General features: G+C 44.3%; 1 protein-coding gene across 2 annotated transcripts in view; it reads left to right on the forward strand.

The window, feature by feature from the left end:
* LOC120989581 (tyrosine-protein kinase ZAP-70) overlaps window positions 1-22,906 on the forward strand; it is an 824,733-nt gene that overhangs the window by 427,527 nt on the left and 374,300 nt on the right. Inside the window, exon 8 of one of the 2 annotated variants that reach the window (XM_040417781.1) lies at window positions 4,965-5,145. In XM_040417781.1, coding sequence (XP_040273715.1) covers window positions 4,965-5,145 — 181 coding nt within the window. The remainder of the gene's footprint in view (window positions 1-4,964; window positions 5,146-22,906) is intronic. The other variant, XM_040417780.1, reaches the window with a different exon arrangement.

Here is a 22,906-nt window from a genome sequence, read left to right on the forward strand (position 1 = left end):
CTCAATATATTCATCCCTCCAAATCTTCTCCCTGACCTCAGGCTTCAAGTGAGCCCCCAAAGGGCCCTCAGAGCAGACATACACTTCACCCCTTGCCAAGTCAGCCAGCCTAACCTCTTCCCCGGCTGTCCCTTTTCCGCCACCACTAGTCGACACCCCCGCGACCGATTAACCCGCTACCTCCACGGACGCGCTAGCCAAACCAGGTGGGTGCACCCTCTCCCAAGCCCCCACAGACAAATTAGGGGCCCAAACCGCCACCGGAGACCCTGCCGAACTTGGGCCTAAACGTGACAACAGTGTTAAAGGGTTTCTGTCACCAGAATTAACCCGATTAAACTAGCTGACATTAGCGATGTGCTAATGTCAGCTGAACCTAACTAGTCTATTCCTACTTTTATCTATGCCCCCGTTACTCTAGAAATATAACTTTTATAATATGCTAATTAGCCTCTAGGAGCAGGAGGGCATTGCACCTGCTCCTAGAGGCTCCGTTCTTCCACCTCTGGCCAGTCTGTGCTACACTAAATTGACAGGGCCAGGCAGCGTTGGTCTTCAACTGCCGGCTGTCACGGATTAGAGTGGGGGTAACTCTAATTCGTGTGATGTTAAAGTAAATAGAAGCTGCTTGACCAGGACAACAGAATTAGGGAGCAGGTCACCTCCTAGCGCATCCCTAATTCTGACCCTGACTCCTAGCTGTATGAGCCGACCCTGAAGGTAGGAGGGCTCATACTCAGGAACCTCGCTTCCCTACTAGCCCTGGACAGATCCCTGAGCTAGGAGCTGGATAAGACAACCTGTTCCTCCTGGATACGGACGAACAGGCGTCTAAACTGGCCAAGCTGCATGGGACGAGAAACATAAACAGCCTATGGATATGGCAGGACATTGAAAAGCACTTCCACACCTACCTGCCACAGAAACACTGACTGGATCCCGTGCTCACAAGCAGATGCCCATACCCAAACATAAAAGGATACAGCACACACACATAAACACACAGGAACCCAGATCCATTGCTGCAATAATAACAGACACCACATAAACATAAAATAACATCATGTAACATAAACTTATGACCACAAGGGTGGCCCTCACTGGCAGATGGTAAATAACCAGGAGGATGACTCCAGCTAACCATGGCTGAAGTACCCCTCAGAGTCTGGCATCCAGCTGGAGCTAAATAGCCCCAAGTGGCCACACCCACACACAGACACACCCAGTGTTCACACACAAGGAAGGGAGTTAACCCTTCCTACACCAGGCAAGGGAAGACTGCCACTTAAAGGGGAAGTGTACCAACAACAATCAAAGTGCAGCTGTTACCGCCGGCAACGACATGCGTGGCAACCATGTCCAGGGAAACAGCCAGAAGGCCGAGACACTGCCACCACATGTACACAAAACCACACGTTGCCACGGGCAGCCACAAGTGAAGGAAAGTCTTACAGTACACACATACAACAACCTCGTGCACAACAAACAGGGAAAGTGCACACATACAAGGAGAGGTTGCCAGGTGTACCCGCATGCTCCTGACAGCAAGCTGCCTAGCAACAGCTCAGGCTGCTATACTGTCAAGTACAAACATGTTGCCAGCCTCAACCACACGTGAGGCAACATACAAGCAGCCCTCACCATGTGGTTGACAATAGACCAAACCGCAGGCAACTGCATGCGGGTCCAGGAGTCACGACCATGACCATGGTCATGACACCAGCCCTGTCTGCTGTGTAAATCTCGCGCCTGCACCGTCCCGTTCAGTATTAAGCACAGGCGCAGTGAGTGAAGAGCGTTTGCCGGCTGCCGGCAAAGCCCCACCTGCACCTATAGGCTAATTAGCATATTATAAAAGTTATATTTCTGGAGTAATGGGGGCATAGATAAAAGTAGGAATAGACTAGTTATGTTCAGCTGACATTAGCACATCGCTAAAGTCATTTAATAGGGTTAATTCTGGTGACAGAAACCCTTTAACATGCCCGTTAACAATTCCTGTGCCAAACCTACCGATCCGCTAACGCCTGTCTAGCCGCCTGAAACCCCCTTTCCACAAAACGACCGCCTGACACGACGTTCTCTCACCTGGCCGTCCGTGGGAAGTACTCCCAGCAGCCGCAGACTGCTGTAAAGATCCTCTCAGCGATGTCATAACCGGTGTTCCCGTGGTTGAAGGATCGACTCCGGTTGCATCCAATTCTTCTGTCCTGTCCACCGCACTCCACGACTTCTGGCTCAGCTCCCCTTCTTCCACAGACTGGACCGCCGGCGACCCATCCCTAGGCTCCAGGGGGGTGGGGTGAATTACCGAAGTTGACGTTGAAGCCTGACCACCACAAGATGGCCGCTGACCCCTCAATCCCCTGCTATTTCCAGCTGTGCCTCTCCCATGGCCCTCAAACTCTCTGGCCCAATGGCCAGGAGCTGTCTCTCCGCACACTCTTGCATTCTCCAGCGACCGCCCAGTGGGCAGAACAGAACTTGTTCATTCGCAACTTTTTCATTCACCCCTGATCCTCTGCCTACAAGGCCCCCTCCGGCCACTGGAGGGACCGCATCTGCACAAGAGCTCCCGTCTTGTCCTGCGTCTGCCTCCTCCTGTATTCCAGCGCCACCATCTTGCTCCTTACAGCGGGCCTCCTACAAGGAGAACGCCGCTCGCCTCCTCCCCCCACATTGCGATAAGGGAAAGCAGAATGGGTAGATACCCTTCCCTCCCCTGTAGGTAGCAGGCCCCGCCGACTGCAGTGAAGGCTCCCTGCTGGGGCTCCTTAAACGCCACCGCACCTTCGGGGTCACCTCTTGGCTCAAACGCTCAGGAGGAATGGATCTCCTGGCGCGCCTCCTACTATCCGGGGCTACCTGTGGCCCCGCGGGCTCACCTACAGCTGACTGCAAGGACCTCTGCAGCCATCCCATGCTGCTCTGCTGCTGCCCTAACCGCCGCCAACAACTGCTCCAAGGAAGATATCACAACTCTCCAGGTACCCACTATACTGCACTGAAACCCCACCTCTCACACTACTTTATATATAGCCTGCCAAACTCCACCACTGCCCCACCCTCCTTATAGCCAATCAGACACTTGACCTTCAACTACACACTTTAACCCTTTCCTGCCTTTCTAATTTCCCCCTAAGTCAAGCCACACTTCGATACGGTTGCTCCCCGCTCCATTGCTCTACTGACTTGTAAGGCCGTGGCAGCCTATTGCTCCATTGCTCTACTTTTGTTAAAAAAACAAGTTTTGCTCAATCATTTCCCATGAAACTTTTGTAAGGATCGCTCTCTCTGCCTGGGGCAGGGGGTTTTCAAGCTCAAATGGTGCTTTATTCCAACACTTCAGCATAACAATGTGGCATTCAAGTTACAACATAAAAAAAAAGCCTACTAGGCTAAGCACTAACTATACAGAGGTCTCTGTAACTCACCTCTAAGGCCCCTTTCACACGGGCGTTGCGGATTGGGGCCGGAATGCGTTCAGGGTGCGTTCAGGGAAAATGGTGCAATTTTGACACTAAAGCAAGTCAGTTTTCACTGCGATTGCGTTCCATGTTTGCATTTTTTCTGCGCGGGTGCAAAACATTGTAATGCGTTTTGCACGTGTGTGAGAAAAATCGGCATGTTTGGTACCCAGACCCGAACCCAGACTTCTTCACAGAAGTTCGGGTTTGGGTTAGGTGTTGTGTAGATTTTATTATTTTCCCTTATAACATGGTTATAAGGGAAAATAATAGCATTCTTAATACAGAATGCATAGTACAATAGGGCTGGGGGGGTTAAAAAAAAAATAATAATAATTTAACTCACCTTACTCCACTTGATCGCGCAGCCTGGCTTATCTTCTGTCTTCTTTGCTGTGCACAGGAATAGGACCTTTGATCACGTCACTGCGCTCATCACATGGTCCATCACATGATCTTTTACCCTTGGTGATGGATCATGTGATGGACCATGTGATGAACGCAGTGACATCATCAAAGGTCCTTTTCCTGTGCACAGCAAAGAAGAAGACAGAAGAGAATTATATTATATATATATATTTTTTTAATCCCTCCAGCCCTATCGTACTATGCATTCTGCATTAAGAATGCTATTATTTTCCCTTTCCCTGGACTGGCAGGTTACCACTGACTCAGCTACTTCTGCTCTATGATATGCTGCCTTCAGATTCATGGTGATGTGTTCCTTTTTAAAGCACCCTCTTTTTTTCTTGATCCGAGGCTCCGTTTCTGATTTATGATACTTTTTCCTAATATGCAAATTAGGCATTTGGTGCAAGAAGGTGTTCTGTCTTCATACACGTTCACGCAGTGTGCAGTCCAACATTCAGCATAAACCATTCCTGTCTTCCAAATAAGAGAAGACAAGGGCACCACTGTTGCTCTTGTTGCACCCAATCTATGGTCCTTTCTGCGACCAGCCTCAACCTTGCTGCTTTGTCACTGACCCTCTCAATCAAAGCAGCAAGGGAAGTGCAACAACAGTAATGCCTTAGTTGCTCCATATGCCTAAATTGCATATTAGAAAAAAGTATCATATGGCGCTTCAGATCATCAAAAGAAAACTGAATTTTAATTAGGTAAAGTAAAGCTATGCGCAGCTATACAAATAGTTGCAGGTGAGAGAGTCCCATTGTTACTATCAGCTGCCAAAATTATTATATCCATTTGATTTGTGACTGTTTTGAAAACTTTTTAATTCAGTATTATCTGTAAAAGATGTTCTTATATTTGTGTTATTGTGTTATCTAAGTTATGCTAGTACATATATTAAATATGGTTCTATAAATGAGCAATTCACTTTTTTAAGCCATATCGACTACTTTTTATATGCCCAAATTTTATGAATAATACAAGATCAGTTGATTATTGGTAATCTTTTTAGTCTTTTTGTTTTTACAAGAAATGAGACACAACAAGCTGTGTTGTAAAATCTTGTAATTTACTTTTTATTTACAGCTGGTATGAAACCTAGGATTTTACCCATGGATACCAGTGTATATGACAGTCCCTACAGTGACCCAGAAGAACTGAAGGAACGCAAGGTCTTCTTAAAAAGAGAACTTCTTCTGATAGATGAAGTAGAATTGGGCTCGGGAAATTTTGGCTGTGTTAAAAAGGGGGTTTACAAGATGAAAAAGTAAGTCTTTTTCAAACAATTTTACTCTTTTGATTTAAAGAAATAAAATCTTAATGGGTTAATTGTTAATAAATTTTCTTTCCAGGAGCTATAGCACCTGGAGGAAGCAGACTTGATATTTATAAGCTGCTGGGATAGCTGTGCCCATCCCCCGCCCTCCTGAAAATCATTGACACCATTCACTGTATACACAGTAAGGCCTCATGAACATGACAAACAGTGGGTCCGCAATATGCGGGCACCGGCCGTGTGCTCCCCGCATCACGGATGCAGACCAATTCACTTGAATGGGTCCGCAATCCGGAGCTGCTGTGCGGAACAGAGGGACGGAACCCCACAGAAGCACTACGGAGTGCTTCCGTGGTGTTTCTGTCCGTGCCTCCTCACCACAAAAAAATAGAACACGAGGTGTGGACGGATCACGGACCCATTCAAGTTAAATGGGTCTTGATCCATACCGGCCGCCGTACGGACGTTGCTTGTGCATTGGGGACCGCAAATTGCTGTCCCCAATTCCCAAGACGGCCGCACAACGGCCATGTGCATGAAGCCTAGGAGAATGGTGTCAATCACTGACATGAGGGCAAAGGTGGTAACAGATTTCCTTTAATTATTAAATAAAAGCTGTACTGCCATACTCAGTAGATATCTGATACATTGTCCTGTACTTTTACCTCTGGAATTCTTAAGCCCGAATTCTTGCTGGTTGAATAAAAGTAACTTTAAGTCAAAATTTGCCTGGGGTATGAATAATTATGGGCAGCACTGTATATATATATATATATATATATATATATATATATATATATAGATATCTGCTTCTCAGGATTGCAAACAGACTGGAGTGTCTGGGGACTGCCCAAGAAGTAAATTAGAATAAATGCCAGAGGTGTGTTTAGGGGTCTTATGCAAGGCAGTTTTAACACATTGCTGCCCCACCACCACCACCACCACCATCCATTATATTCCATAGCCTGAATATAGGCTATTGTGGCGTAAAAGTCATAGGGACTGCACAGGAATTTATACTGAACTGGTATATTATAATTTGCAAAAACTGACAAGGTAGGGAGGCTCAACACTTCAGATAAACGGTAAGAGTCTCATGGAGACAGTCCCATTTTGACAAACACTGACAGGTGGATTGCTATTGTTCTCTGCCATAGTCTATCTCAGGAGACTTTATTCCAGGAGACTGTATTACAGTCTGGTTATTCATTTGTGACATTCTTTTAAGTATTTATTTTATCCAGTGTATTTTATTGAGTATTGTATATATTGGCCATTTTTATGTGTGACATCTCATAATAAATTTTTCAATAGAATATTTCTAGTGTTCCACTTTTATTCCAGAAGGTGGTGTCGCCTGCTCCTCTGTGTTATATATATGGTATATTATAATATACATACATGTACACAGGGTATGCGGCATACAGTTACCCTGCAAGGGTTCAAACGCTGTGCCCCTCCCACCAGCATCAAATAATGCTAACAACATTATAATGGGCAGCACGGTGGCTCAGTAGTTAGCACTGGTGCCTTGCAGGGTCCTGGGTTTGAATCCGACCAAGGAGAACATCTGCATGGAGTTTGTATGTTCTCCCCTTGTTTGTTTGGGCTTTCTCCAGGTTCCTCCCACACTCCAAAAACATACTGATTGGGAACTTAGATTGTGAGCCCCATTGGGGGCAGCGCAATGCTAATGTCTGCAAAGCCCTCCAGAATATGTCAGGGCTATATAAGTGAGTATATAAAGAATGCTGATTAATAGTGTTGGGCGAGCATGCTCGGCCGAACACTAGTATAGCTCGGGCATCGCTATGGTCGGCTGAATATCGCGTGTGCTTGAGTCAGTGTATTTAAATCTAATTTAGCCTCTATTTCTGAAAAGTTTCTGGCAGGATTCAAACTTACAACCTTCTACATAACAGCCAAGAATGTTAACCACAACACTATAGAGCTGCATAGCCAGTTGCTTTAAAAAAAAAAAAAAAAGACTTCTGCTATATAGGAATGTAATAAGTTTGCCTATATAGCAGAAGTCTCATATTTTATTTTTTTTTATATTTTTTTTGTAACTGGACATGCAGCTCTACAGTGTAGTGGCTAAGATTCTTGGCTGCAATGTATAAGGTTGTGAGTTCGAATCCCATTAGAAACTTTTCCGAAATAGAGGCTAAATTAGATTTAAATACACTGGGTGTCCCCAAGCACTGACTCCATATATGGACATAGCTATATATGGGGTCAGAGCAGGGACTCCTAAGCCGAACTAGAGTCCCGACACCCTCCCGTCTTCAAAGTAGGGGGTGTCTGGTTTAGTGCTCGGGTTCTCCCATTGACTTCCATTGTGCTCGGGTGCTCTGTAGAGCACTCGAGCATCGGGAAGTGTTCTACTCGAGCACACGAGCATTTTGGTGCTTGACCAACACTACCGATTAATTTAATCAAGCAAATAAACATGTTTCTTACTAATGATAATGGCCCAGCTGCTGCAGACCCTCATAATACATCCCTCAAGATTGCGCAGACCATGAAAATAGACACCTGAACTGTGGCAAAGTCTCAAAGTACACACTATAGTTGCTGCAAAACATCACAATACACACCTTAGTTGCTGCAGAACATCACAATACAGTATTTAAACATAACTTTTTTTTGTTATTGCCTATTTTATCCTGTAATTGGGACTGGCATATCAGCCCCAGTTAGACATTAGGCAGGGGCATAACGAAGGGGGGGCTGGGGGTGCACCCGGGCAGTTTATTTAGATGGGAAAGTAGCGAGCTGTCCGCTCCCTGCATCACCGGTCAGCTGAGATATGATGCTTCCGAGCAATCCACACATGCTGGGCTGTGTAGGAGGAGCATGCAAGCCCAGGAATCAGCGCAATGTGTGTGTGTGTGACTGCATCTGCTGCTGGTGTGGAACGCCGGCTCTGATCATCAGGGAAACAGGTGACTATTTGTGTTTTTCTTTTTTATTTATTAATGGAGCTAGAGGGGTGTTTTGCAAGAATTCAGATTCGGCTACTCTTTTAAGAGAGAGGTTTATAATCTTATTTTATTAAATATGATATGTAGTATATACATATAGCGATATAATGTCCTTCTTTTGCATTTATCTACATACAAAGGATAAAGAACATAATACACAATTATATAAACACTTCAACTGGAGTCCTAACCAAATCCAGAATAAAAGTACATACATCACTGATTGAGTTAACATCAGCTGACAACGACACTTCAGCTGGGAAGCCTTTTCAGTGAAAGCAGTCAGTCTCGATCGGGAAAACACTGATTAGGTCCCTACAAGAGGCGTCCCCCCATAGGATGAGCTTCTGACCTCTTTCCTGAAGGATTATAGCTTTATACCAATTAAACTAAAAGCTCCATTCCCAGTGGAACGTAGCCAGCACATGTGTAACACACCAAAGTTGTGTTACTACACTCCTCTACCCGCTACTATCTCCTAAGAGCATTTTTACTGTCATCTAATGTAATTTATATTATGTCCTCCAGAAATGTGCATATAAATCTATGTTAAAAGTAATGGTTCATGTAATTAGCCTGGTTACCAGTAGGTGGCATCAACCCATTGGCAGGTACAAGCTACAGTTTAGTGTATCTGAGCTGGAATGGATTATTCCAACTTAGCTCCCCCTCTGTGGAGAGGTGAGCTGGTCCCACATCCTGCAGCATGAGTGGAGAAGGAAGTTAGAGATGAGTGTAGCCCACCCCCTGCTAGGGGTAGGGTGTGTGTGTGTGTGTGTGGAGTTCCCCTGCATAGGGAAGACAGCAAGGACCTAGTCTCAGCTGAGACTTGGCCATATACCCAGCTAGAGCACCTTCAGCTCTGCTGGATGAAGAAAGCAGAAAACTACAGACCAACTCCAGAGTTCCAGGAAGAAAGCATCCCCTGAAAATCCATCTGTGATATAATTCCAGTACCTAGGAGAAGCTTATTCCTCCTCAGCTAGTCTGTCCCCACACAGCAGAAGTTGCAAGTAAGTGCAGAAGCTAATCCTGCCACAGTTACAGAGCTACCAAGCAGACATTTTATCCTGCAAGCTCCACATTTAAAGCAGAAGTACTCATTCCTGCCAATCATTGCCAAATCCTGCTGGGACCAAGAGACCAAAGCTGTATACCGTTTCGATGCAAGTTACCTCAAGTAAAGCAACGTTTGAACCTCATCTAAAGGTCTGCACATCATTCATTCTGCAAAGTTCCTCTATTACTCCTACTATCACTACACTCAAATTTATTGCAAGGAGCCAGGAGTCTGGCCGTATCCAGGTAGGAGACACCGTGACACAACTACCACAAAACTATAGAGACATTATAGTCCATTACACCACTCTTGCATTCCTAACCTGGGACATGCGTTATAACACCTTGAAAGAGCCCTGGGATAGTACCCTGCGCATGCTGCAATTGGCATCACAACAATACCAGAATATTATCCACTCGTACCTGGCCACTGCACATGCACTCCATAATTGTCACTATGTATGCGTTGTTCATCTGCTCTCACCCCAGACCTTGGAGCATCCAGTTCCAAGGTCCGCAGAGAGTCAGAATCCCAAAACAACCTTGAGAAAATATGTAGGCAAAACCTTACTCCCTTGTATATGCCTTAACAGATCTTAAAATGAAATTTAAATGAACAGATACAAAATGGAATTCAAATTATCAGAAACTACATATTCACACTTTAATCTACCCATATCATTTGGAATACATTCAAAGACTCAAGGATATCATTTCTGGAGTCTTTTGTTATGAAAACTGTTTAAATGGACAACAACAAAAATACATTGTCACATTTTAATCCACCCTCATATACAGAAGTGAATACATGCTATAAAAAAAAAAAGTTTGGGGGTGACTTGTAAGTAGTGAAGCGTCTATATTATTCGTCAAAAAGTGACAGGTACCACGCCCCTTTCATTGTTTACCAAAACCCCTCTCGTCAACACGCCCCTTTCGTCCTCTTGACAGGTCCCCCACCCCTTCGCCTCCTCCCTCCCATTCGCCTCCTCCCTCCCAAATCTAAATAATGCATGCCTGGACATGTCTAGAGACCACATTATATTATTATGGTAGAAAGCGACCTCCTCTCAGGGGTCTCATGTATTTTGCACTTATATTATTATGGTAGATGCATGCCTGGGCATGTCTAGAGACCACGTTATATTATTACCCACCCAAATCTGAATAATGCATGCCTGGACATGTCTAGAGACAACATTATATTATTATGGTAGATAGCAACCTCCTCTCAGGGCAGGGGTCTCATGTATTTTGCATTTACAGTTGCAAGAAAAAGTATGTGAACCCTTTGGAATGATATGGATTTCTGCACAAATTGGTCATAAAATGTGATCTGATCTTCATCTAAGTCACAGCAATAGACAATCACAGTCTGCTTAAACTAATAACACACAAAGAATTAATTGTTACCATGTTTTTATTGAACACACCATGTAAACATTCACAGTGCAGGTGGAAAAAGTATGTGAACCCTTGGATTTAATAACTGGTTGAACCTCCTTTTGCAGCAATAACTTGAACCAAACGTTTCCTGAAGTTGCAGATCAGACGTGCACAACGGTCAGGAGTAATTCTTGACTATTCCTCTTTACAGAACTGTTTCAGTTCAGCAATATTCTTGGGATGTCTGGTGTGAATCACTTTCTTGAGGTCATGCCACAGCATCTCAATCGGGTTGAGGTCAGGACTCTGACTGGGCCACTCCAGAAGGTGTATTTACTTTTGTTTAAGCCATTCTGTTGTTGATTTACTTCTATGCTTTGGGTCGTTGTCCTGTAGCAACACCCATCTTCTGTTGAGCTTCAGCTGGTGGACAGATGGCCTTAAGTTCTCCTGCAAAATGTCTTGATAAACTTAGGAATTCATTTTTCCTTCGATGATAGCAATCCATCCAGGCCCTGACTCAGCAAAGAAGCCCCAAACCATGATGCCCCCACCACCATACTTCACAGTTGGGATGAGGTTTGATGTTGGTGTGCTGTGCCTCTTTTTCTCCACACATAGTGTTGTATGTTTCTTCCAAACAACTCAACTTTGGTTTCATCTGTCCACAGAATATTTTGCCAGTACTGCTGTGGAACATCCAGGTGCTCTTGTGCAAACTGTAAATGTGCAGCAATGTTTTTTTTGGACAGCAGTGGCTTCCTCTGTGGTATCCTCCCATGAAATCCATTCTTGTTTAGTGTTTTACGTAACGTAGATTTGCTAACAGGGATGTTAGCATATGTCAGAGACTTTTGTAAGTCTTTAGCTGACACTCTAGGATTCTTCTTCACCTCATTGAGCAGTCTGCGCTGTGCTCTTCCAGTCATCTTTACAGGACAGCCACTCCTAGGGAGAGTAGCAGCAGTGCTGAACTTTCTCCATTTATAGACAATTTGTCTTACCATGGACTGATGAACAGCAAGGCTTTTGGAGATACTTTTATAACCCTTGCAAGCTTTATGCAAGTCAACAATTCTTAATCGTAGGTCTTCTGAGAGCTCTTTTGTGCAAGGCATCATTCACATCAGGCAATGCTTCTTGTGAAAAGAAAACCCAGAACTGGTGTGTGTTTTTTATAGGGCAGGGCAGCTGTAACCAACACCTCCAATCTCATCTCATTGATTGGACTCCAGTTGGCTGACACCTCACTCCAATTATATCTTGGAGATGTCATTAGTCTAGGGGTTCACATACTTTTTCCACCTGCACTGTGAATGTTTACATGGTGTGTTCAATAAAAACATGGTAACATTTAATTCTTTGTGTGTTATTAGTTTAAGCAGACTGTGATTGTCTATTGTTTTGACTTAGATGAAGATCACATTTTATGACCAATCTGTGCAGAAATCCATATCATTTCAAATGGTTCACATACTTTTTCTTGCAACTGTATATTATTATGGTAGATTCGTGCCTGGACATGTCTAGAGGCCCGCACAGCGAGCCCCTTGTGTATCTGTGATTCCTGTGTATAAACAGACCTTTTTATAGGGTCAGTACGACTAATTTCTAACAGACCTTTTACATTCCACACAGATAATGGTTTCAATAGCTTTATTGCCAGATAAACAAAGTACAGCACATAATGTAAAGTATGGTAGATAGCGACCTCCTCTCAGGGCAGGGGTCTCATGTATTTTGCACTTATATTATTATGGTAGATGCGTGCCTGGACATGTCTAGAGGCCCGCACAGCGAGCCCCTTATTGACAGTAAACGAATTGAGCACAAACAAAATAAAAGTTTTAAAAACTTTATTGAGCAGAAAAGCGGCAATGTTACAACACATATATAAATACAAAAATACGTTTAGCACGGTTACAATATACATTACATTAATAATATCTACACATAATCAGTATTCTCACAAAAATACGTCTAGCTGGGTGTCACCGCCAGATATCTGAGAAGCTCTGACAGACGTTCTTCAGTACCTCTTGCTTGAGGTTCTTTTGTTTTGCTTTCGTTTTGTCATCTCGTTTCCCTCTCTCAGCTGTCATCTAGTTGCACTGATTGCATCCCTTTAAATCCCCATACTGCATCACTTTGCGGTTTATACAACTTCCTGGATTGTCCTCATGCTAGATGTTGCAACTGCTGCCTCTACAGATAAGTCTGTTCATTTATTTGTGTTTTCCTGTTGGCTTGATCCTAGGTGACCCTGACTTCCTCCGTATTAAGTGTAGGGAGCCGGTGGTCGTGTCCCCTCCCTATTATAGGGTGTTCAGGTGTCATACAGTCGAGGCACGAGGGCATGCAATTATCTATCATAGAGATCTTTGCATGGGCTGAGCAGTCAGAGAGAGCGCTAGGGCTTTTTACAGGTCTCACCCTTATGTTCCTTAGTTTGGGATCAGGTCAGTCGGATCTTTATCTGTTACTTATTGTTTCCTGCAACACCATCCGTGGCATTATAAACTGCCAAAACCGTTTTAAGCATGGATCCGGTTTTAGCCTTGACGGACCGCATGCGGGGTCTTTCACTGGAGGTCGCAGAGCTCCGTAAAACTGTATCTCAGTTTCAGGTGACCGGTTCTGCTTGCGTTCATGGAGTTTGTTCTGAGCCTAAGATCTCGCTTCCAGATACCTTCTCTGGGGATAGTGAGAATTTTGTTTGTTTTAAAGAGGCTTGCAAACTCCATTTTCGCCTACTTCCCCATTCCTCTGGTGATGAGGAGCAGAGGGTGGGGATAATCATCTCACTGCTCAGGGATAACGCTCAGTCTTGGGCCTTTTCGCTGCCGGTGGGGGCACGGCCCCTCCGATCAGTGGATGGATTTTTTGTAGCCCTGGGTCAGATATAAGATGATCCGGATCGTGTTGCTCTGGCTGAATCTAAACTCCGTCTATTATCCCAGGGTAAACAATCCGCTGAGTTATACTGTTCAGAATTTCAGAGATGGGCAGCTGATACTGGTTGGAATGATGCTGCACTCCGAAGTCAATTTTGCCATGGTCTTTCAGAGGGATTGAAGGATGCATTTGCCTTTCATGAGAGACCTACCTCCTTGGAGTCTGCCATGTCTCTGGCTGTTCCTATTGACAGGCGTCTTAGAGAGAGAGGAGAGATCACTCCTTCCTGTCATACTCAGTCCAAAGTCAGTGGGGCGGTCTCATTCAGTGCGCAGGGATCTCAGTCTCTCTCAATCCCCTTTGAGCAGGAGCCCATGCAGCTGGGTTTGCTTGCCTCTAACAACAGAAGATTCAGCTCTCAGAGGAGGGTTTGTTTCTGTTGTGGAGGTATAAATCATTTGGCAAATGTTTGTCCCTCTAGGAGATTCAGGGAGTTTTTAGAGAATATTAAAGAAACAAAAATAAAAAAGTCCTCTAAAAACGTTCCATCTGTTACTATTGGCAACGTTGATGCGGAAATTGAAGGTTTTCCGTTTGCTTGTAGTTCCCGTTTTGTCCTACCTGCCAGGGTGGCGCTAGAGAGCAAGAACATTGTTTGTGAGATTTTTGTAGATAGTAGAGCAGCTGTCAATCTCATTGATAATCAATTTGCTATAACACATGGTTTCCAGGTATGCACTTTGGGAAAGGACATACCTGTTTCTGCTATTGATTCCGCTCCACTTTCTCAAAAATCATTAAAGGGCATAGTTCACAATATCCGTTTGACTGTGGGTGATGCTCACATTGAGGATGTGTCATGTTTCGTCCTAGGCGGGTTGCCTACTCCTCTAGTGTTGGGGCTACCCTAGCTCACTAAACATAACCCCACCATTGATTGGCAAGCGAGGCAAATAAATGGTTGGAGTGACTTTTGCAGAGAGAATTGCCTCTCGACGTCTCTTTCAGAGGTTTCTACTAAGACTGTACCATCTTTTCTTTCTGAATTTTCGGATGTGTTTTCTGAGAGTGGTGTTCAGGAGCTGCCCCCTCACCTGGAGTACGATTGCCCTATTAATCTCATCCCAGGCGCCAAGCTGCGTCTCGTTTATACAATCTCTCCCAACCTGAAAGGGTCGCTATGCGTTCTTATATCTCTGAGAGTCTGAGAAAGGGACACATATACCCTCGAAGTCACCTGTTGCCGCTGGTTTCTTTTTTGTTAAGAAAAAAGATGTTTTTTTTAAGACCATGTCTGGATTTCAGGGAGCTGAACAGTATCACAATTCGTGACCCTTATCCGCTTCCTCTGATCTCGGACCTGTTTAACCAGATTGTTGGGGCTAAAGTTTTTTCCAAGTTGGATTTAAGAGGGGCATACAACCTGGTCAGTGTTAGAGAAGGGGACGAATGGAAGACGGCCTTCAATACCCCTGAGGGCCATTTTGAGAATTTGGTTATGCCTTTTGGTTTGATGAATGCTCCAGCCGTCTTCCAACATTTTGTGAACAGCATTTTTTATCATTTAATGGGGAAATTTGTACTAGTTACCCATTCCTTCCCATCCTTGGACACATCTGTCCATGGATTTCATTACGGACAAGCCTCGTTCCTCAGGGAAGACTGTGATTCTGGTGGTGGTGGACCGTTTTAGCAAAATGGCGCATTTTATTCCTTTTCCTGGGTTGCCCAATACTAGATGACATTTTGATTTTTTCTCCTGATTTCAAAACTCATAGGGACCACCTACGTCAGGTCTTGCTCATTCTGCGGGAGAATAAATTGTACGTTAAACTGGAGAATGTGTGTTTGCGGTTCCAGAAATTCAATTTCTGGGTTTTCTTCTCTCCGCTTCTGGTTTTCGCATGGACCCCGAGAAGGTCCGCGCTGTGCTTGATTGGGAGCTTCCTGAGAATCAGAAGGCGCTGATGCGCTTTTTAGGTTTTGCCAATTATTACAGGAAGTCCATTTTGAATTATTCCTCTATTTTTAAGCCACTGACTGATATGACTAGAAAGGGGGTAGATTTTTCCTCCTGGTCGGTAGAGGCACGCAAGGCCTTTTCTAGTATCAAAGAGAGTTTTGCTTCCGCACCCATCTTGGTACAACCTGATATCTCTCTGCCCTTCATTGTTGAGGTGGACGCTTCTGAGCTGGGTGTGGGTGTGGTCTTGTCTCAGGGTCCCTCTCCTGCCAAATGCGACCGTGTGCCTTTTTCTCGAAGAAACTCTCCTCCGCAGAGAGAAATTACGATGTGGGAGATAGGGAGTTGTTGCCCATCAAGTTAGCTTTTGAAGAATGGTGCCATTGGCTAGAGTGAGCCAGACACCCTATTACCGTGTTTACTGACCATAAGAATCTGGCCTACTTGGAGTCTGCCAAGCGTCTGAACACGAGACAGGCCAGATGGTCTTTTTTCTTTTCCAGGTTTAATTTTGTGGTCACGTTCCTCCCCGGGGTTAAAAATGTGAAGGCCGATGCCCTGTCACGTTGTTTTCCGGGAGGGGGGAACTTTGAAGACCCGGGTCCCATTTTGGCTGAAGGGGTGGTTGTGTCTGCTCTTTATCCTGAATTGGAGGCAGAGGTTCAGGCAGCCCAGGCAGAGGCTCCTGATCTTTGTCCTCCTGGGAGGTTGTTTGTGCCTCTCGCTTTACGACACAAGGTTTTTAAGGAGCACCACGATACTGTCCTTGCTGGGCACCCGGGGGGTAGAGCCACAGTGGATCTCATTGCTCGGAGATTCTGGTGGCCGGCTCTTCGTAAGTCGGTTGAGGGTTTTGTGGCAGCCTGCGAGACCTGCGCTCGTGCCAAAGTCCCTCTTTCACGGCCATCAGGTCCTCTCCTTCCGTTACCCATTCCTTCCCGTCCTTGGACACATCTGTCCATGGATCTCATTACGGACCTGCCTCGTTCCTCGGGGAAGACTGTGATTCTGGTGGCGGTGGACCATCTTAGCAAAATGGCGCATTTTATTCCTTTTCCTGGTTTGCCCAATGCTAAAACGCTGGCGCAGGCATTTATTGATCACATTGTCAAATTGCATGGCATTCCTTCAGACATAGTCTCTGATAGGGGCACGCAGTTTGTTTCCAGATTCTGGAAGGCTTTCTGTTCTCGCTTGGGAGTTCGGTTGTCATTCTCTTCTGCTTTCCACCCGCAGTCGAATGGCCAGACAGATCGAGTCAATCAGAATCTGGAGACATATCTGCGCTGTTTTGTGGCGGAGAATCAGGAGGATTGGTGTTCTTTTCTCTCCCTTGCTGAGTTTGCTTTAAATAACCGTTGTCAGGAGTCCTCTGATAAGTCACCATTTTTTGGTGCATATGGGTTTCATCCACAGTTTGGAACATTCTCTGGAGAGGGGGCTTCTGGTTTACCTGATGAGGAGAGATTCTCCTCGTCTTTGTCATCTATTTGGCAAAAGATTCAGGATAATCTAAAGAGCATGAGTGAGAGATATAAGCATGTGGCGGATAAGAGACGTGTGCCTGGTCCGGACCTGAATGTTGCTGATCTGGTGTGGTTGTCTACTAAGAATATCAAATTGAAGGTTCCCTCCTGGAAGTTGGGTCCTAAGTTTATCGGGCCTTACAAAATCTTGTCCGTCATCAATCCCGTTGCCTACCGTCTTGATCTTCCTCAGACTTGGAAGATCCATAATGTTTTTCACAAGTCCCTATTAAAACCTTATGTCCAACTCACTGTACCCTCCTCTTTGCCTCCTCCTCCGATTGTGGTTGATGGTAATCTTGAATTTCAGGTCTTTAGGATTGTGGACTCTCGTATTGTCCGCGGTTCTCTCCAGTACCTCGTACATTGGGAGGGTTATGGTCCTGAGGAGACGATGTGGGTCCCAGTGACGGACATTAAGGCCACTCGTCTCATCAGGGCTTTCCATAGGTCCCATCCTGAGAAGGTGGGCTCTGAGTGTCCGGAGTCCACTCGTAGAAGGAGGGGTACTGTCACCGCCAGATATCTGAGAAGCTCTGACAGACGTTCTTCAGTACCTCTTGCTTGAGGTTCTTTTGTTTTGCTTTCGTTTTGTCATCTCATTTTCCTCTCTCAGCTGTCATCTAGTTGCACTGATTGCATCCCTTTAAATCCCCTCCCATACTGCATCACTTTGCGGATTATACAACTTCCTGGATTGTCCTCATGCTAGATGTTGCAACTGCTGCCTCTACAGATAAGTCTGTTCATTTATTTGTGTTTTCCTGTTGGCTTGATCCTAGGTGACCCTGACTCCCTCCGTATTAAGTGTAGGGAGCCGGTGGTCATGTCCCCTCACTATTATAGGGTGTTCAGGTGTCATACAGTCGAGGCACGAGGGCATGCAATTATCTATCATAGAGATCTTTGCATGGGCTGAGCAGTCAGGGAGAGTGCTAGGGCTTTTTACAGGGCTTACCCTTATGTTCCTTAGTTTGGGATCAGGTCAGTCGGATCTTTATCTGTTACTTATTGTTTCCTGCAACACCATCCGTGACACTGGGCTACAATATACATTACATTATTAATATCTACACATAATCAGTATTCTCACAAAAATACGTCTAGCTGGGTTACAATATACATTACATTAATAATATCTACACAAATCCGTATTCACAAGCTTAACCAAGAAGATTGTAACATTGGCGATGTCCTTCTTTTAGGTAACAGACTACCCTGTCTTATACCCATAGGTGTGGAGGGGGCGGTCAGGAGAGTGCGATTAGGTGTGGCACTTACAGGCGACTCATTCAAGTTCGTTTTTAAACCGTCCAGATTCTCTCTAGTAGATGAATTACCCACAACAGTAGACGGCATATTTATGTCCGCCATGGCATGCATAAATGCAACCCAGCCTGGCGGGTTTTTGTTTTTTGACAGTCTGTGGTTTTGCGTCGCATTGCGCACAAGATCCATCATGTTAGAACCAGGAATAACATCACCCTTATAAATAAATTCACCTTTATCATTCTACTTTGTAACACTGGCATTCTGCTTCAACCTGCTTAACAAAAGTTCAGCATTTTTCTTAAACCGAGGGTTGACATGTGTTACAATTTCAAGGACAGAATCGTATTTATTAGCGGGTGTATTTGGCAGTTGTTCATGATCAGGATCAGATTGGTTAACAAGGTTTAAAGTCGCTAGCTCTTTAGTCTCCTGTTTGGCCAGAACCAAGTATCTTTGCATTATATCGGTGTATCTTTTAATTTTCACATCATCCGGCAATCCAGAGCTGTGTAAAATACCGTTAATTTCATCATCCAAGCGTTGTATCACGATCTGCCTTACACCGGTCGGCGGTGTAAAGACCTGACTCATCCTCTTGAGCTCGTGTTTTGGAACCAAGTACATTTTCTTCGCATGATCCGTTATTTGTTAAAAAGCAAACTCGTTATTAATGGAATTGCAAACCCCAATTGCGGTCCTATGAAACCACCTGTCTGATTCACTTAGCGCTTCTTTTTCATTATGGGGATTGTTTTATCACACAGCTGCCTTATAGCCTTACGCCACTTCTTTAGTATCTTTTTCTGATGTTCCTTTAGCGGAATTCGTCCGTTTAGGATGTTTAAGGCGATCTCACCTATGGCGGCTATTAAATCATCGCTCGCATGGCGCAAAATAGATTTTCTGACAGATGGTGTCGCTTTTACAAGCGTTTTTAAGAGAACCCAATTACGGCGTAATCTCTCCGACATCTTGTCACTGCTGTGTAAACGTCCTAGAATGCGCGTAACCTTCTAAATCTCACTTTTTTAAACTATTTCTCTTCTGGATATACACAGCCGGCAATGCTGGCGGTAAGAACCCTGACCTTAAACGAAGTTGATCTGGTTTAGTAGCCCTTAAATCTACTAGCAGGTGGCAGGTGGCCAAGAAGAAGTGTGTTTTCCCAGGATACATTTGTCTCGCTAATGTTAGAATTTGCAATTTATCACGCGGATTATTAAAGAGAACCATGTACTTGGTGTTTAAATTTATCGTTCTACTCTTTTTACCCTGACAAAATATGTTCTGCACCAGATACAATATACTTAGATTTCTATGATGCATGTACTTGGTGAATGCCTTTTCAAGCTCGCTGTTTTCAATAGCGGAATCCATAAGATCATCAACAATAGTCAAATTTACCTTGTCGGGTGGAAATAACTCATCATCTACAAACGTATGCGGCAGGCCTTCAATAAACCTGATGTGTGGAAAGCATAGAGAAAGTTTGTCATAAAGTTTTTGCCAACAAGCATAAAACCAAACAATATTATCGGGCTTGTGTGATAAATGCGTGTCAGTATTTTCTAACAGTTTTCTTACAAAATAACTCTTTCCAGAGTTGGACGGTCGTGCTAAAATGCATGAAAAAGGGTGTTGTAGGTGTGTGTCCATTGTATTAAAAACCGATCGCTCTCATTGTAAAATCGCGTGATGGCGGCCTTTCAAAAACAGGATCCAGGACCTTCTTAAAAAGAGCAACTAATTCACCTGAAAAAAAGAATGGTGTAACTGTGTCATAACGTTATTAGAATCCGAAAGGTAGCGTGGTATACACACCGCTGCGTTTTGCACAATGGTCTTGTCTCAATCTGCCACAACTGCTTATTTCTAACAAAACCTGGTTGCACCACAGGTATAAATTTCTGACATTCAAGAGCACTGTTTAGGATGTAATCCAGAACTAAATCCTTTAGGCTGTCAAAATTAATATCCCTAGCATTAGCAACGTTTAGTGTGATCCCCTTAACCTTTAAAACCGTCTTACCTGTATTCAGTTTGTACCCGTACGATTTTGGACCCATAAATACAAATTCTGTGATGTATGTGTTATCCGGTATTTCGCTGGTTAGTTCGCCCAAATAATCGCCTAAAGGGGGAAGCCAGTCACCTTCACGATGAACAAAAATGACAAGAATCCGTGTCGTGATAAAGACACCTTTCCTGCAGTCTGTCCAGAAGGGAGTAGAGTTCTAGTCTGGCGTAGGCTGTTGTAAAACATGCTATAAAAATGTTTGTGTTTTTGTTGATTGTGTGTTTTTTTTTTTGCATATTTCCAATTGATCGATGCTGTTTCATCATCAATAAAATTTAGCTCAGAAACCTCGTAGTATGGGAGAAAGACATAGCGAAGCGCTCATCAGGGTTATTCACGATGCTGGTAAAGGGTAAATTAGATCGCTGCGCAAACTTCCCCCATAACGAATTTAAGAAAAGTTTAGAGATCTGTATTTTTGCCGGGTTCACAGCGATATTTGCAGGGTCTAATTGTACACCTTCTTTTTAAAGAAATGTGTCGATGTATTCTTTTTGCTTACCAGAATCTGTACACCAGCGCGGATAGCCCGATGCCTCCTGCTTGTCCCTGAGATGAAGCTTGATGTATGGTGCAAACAGTTCGGCTGTCGTGTCGGGAAAATGCCACACCTCATAGACCTCTGCGATCCTGTACCCCTTTTCCAAAGCTAGCTCTAACTCTATCGTACACCATGTACCTGTCAGAGAACGTTGTTCATCGCTATGCGTACAAACACCCGTCAAGGAGTTTGCGGCGCATGTGTTGCAAAGGGGGAACATTAATTTATTGTTCATTTTCACCGGTAGGACCGGGAAAAACAAGTCTCTCGTGGATAAACCGTAACCCTGGCAATGCCAAAGTAATTTTTTATGTAGCCAAAATTGTCATAAATGATGTTGGGGTGTCCTACCGGATATGTTTTTGTTTTGTTGACAAAGGGATACAGACTCGTGAAATCGTAGTAGTGTATAGCCTCCCCTTCAGCCCGTTTGTGATAGAGCTTTATGGCGTTAGTCCTACCGCCATAAACAGCATCACAAGGATCGAGCGGTGTTGGAAACCGCATGTTAAGGAGGTATGCTTGAAGTCTAGAATCTTTCTCTACCATTTCACGCCACTCATGTTTCCAAAGCACACGTACTACATAGCCACAGCTCTGTAGAAAACGTTTAATGTAGAATGTCTGGTACACCTGTCCATAGCTGGTGTTTGTAACACCATTGGTGTCATTTTCCGTTCTAGCAGACGGGGCATCCGTGGTAAAAGCACACCTGAAATTCATACGCTATGTGCACCCCATTAACGCTGGCATAACCATCTAGAAAATATCTGCCTACTTGTTTTTCACCTCCTCTCAAAGCATGCTGAATGTCAACGTTTGCTGAAAGGATAAGCTGAAAAGGATCGATGCTCTGGATAGTTACAACATCTCTCTTTTGTCGTTCACAGTATTTTGTCATCTTTTTTCTAGTCATCTCCTTCACACGCTCTCTGTAATGCTCACATGCCTGTCTCAAAACATTGACGTCCTGCATACAGTATGATTTTAACTTGGCCTTAAAATCAAAAGCAGTGTGTTTCTGCGTCTCATACCACTCCAAGAAATCCTTTTTATCACTAGCATCATATATTCAACCCCGTAATACTCAACAGACGGTAAGGGCCCCACATAGTTTTGATTTCCCTCACTGTTGAAGAAATGGGGAAAATGACCCTTTGAACCCGAGAATTCTAACGCGTCTGGTAAGCGACTTAATCTCATTGGTAGGAAGTTAAGGGAATCTATGAACCTTAATTTTAAGTCAGGCAGCGTCACACACAACAGTCGCCCACCTTGAGTAATCATTTTTATGCGCAGCTTTTCCTTAATCAACTCCTTAACAATAAAGTACCCGTCGTACCTGCCAGCATTATGAGCTATCAAAGTGTACCCTGCAAATTTACAACTGGTAAAGAAGCTAACAAACTCCTGGGTACAAGTTTTACCCACAAACTCCCAGGAATTAGCACCGTACAATGACGTGGCATAAATTTAATTGGGCACGTGCGTCCCCGTCTCCTGCATGCATTCAAAGTCATAGAAAACATATACAGTACAGACCAAAAGTTTGGACACACCTTCTCATTCAAAGAGTTTTCTTTATTTTCATGCCTATGAAGGCATCAAAACTATGAATTAACACATGTGGAATTATATACATAACAAACAAGTGTGAAACAACTGAAAATATGTCATATTCTAGGTTCTTCAAAGTAGCCACCTTTTGCTTTGATTACTGCTTTGCACACTCTTGGCATTCTCTTGATGAGCTTCAAGAGGTAGTCCCCTGAAATGGTCTTGAAGGAGTTCCCAGAGATGCTTAGCACTTGTTGGCCCTTTTGCCTTCACTCTGCGGTCCAGCTCACCCCAAACCATCTCGATTGGGTTCAGGTCCGGTGACTGTGGAGGCCAGGTCATCTGGCGCAGCACCCCATCACTCTCCTTCATGGTCAAATAGCCCTTACTTTCAAAGTTTTCCCAATTTTTCGGCTGACTGACTGACCTTCATTTCTTAAAGTAATGATGGCCACTCGTTTTTCTTTACTTAGCTGCTTTTTTCTTGCC

Source organism: Bufo bufo, chromosome 2 (genome assembly GCF_905171765.1).
Source record: "Bufo bufo chromosome 2, aBufBuf1.1, whole genome shotgun sequence".
NCBI lineage: Eukaryota > Metazoa > Chordata > Amphibia > Anura > Bufonidae > Bufo > Bufo bufo.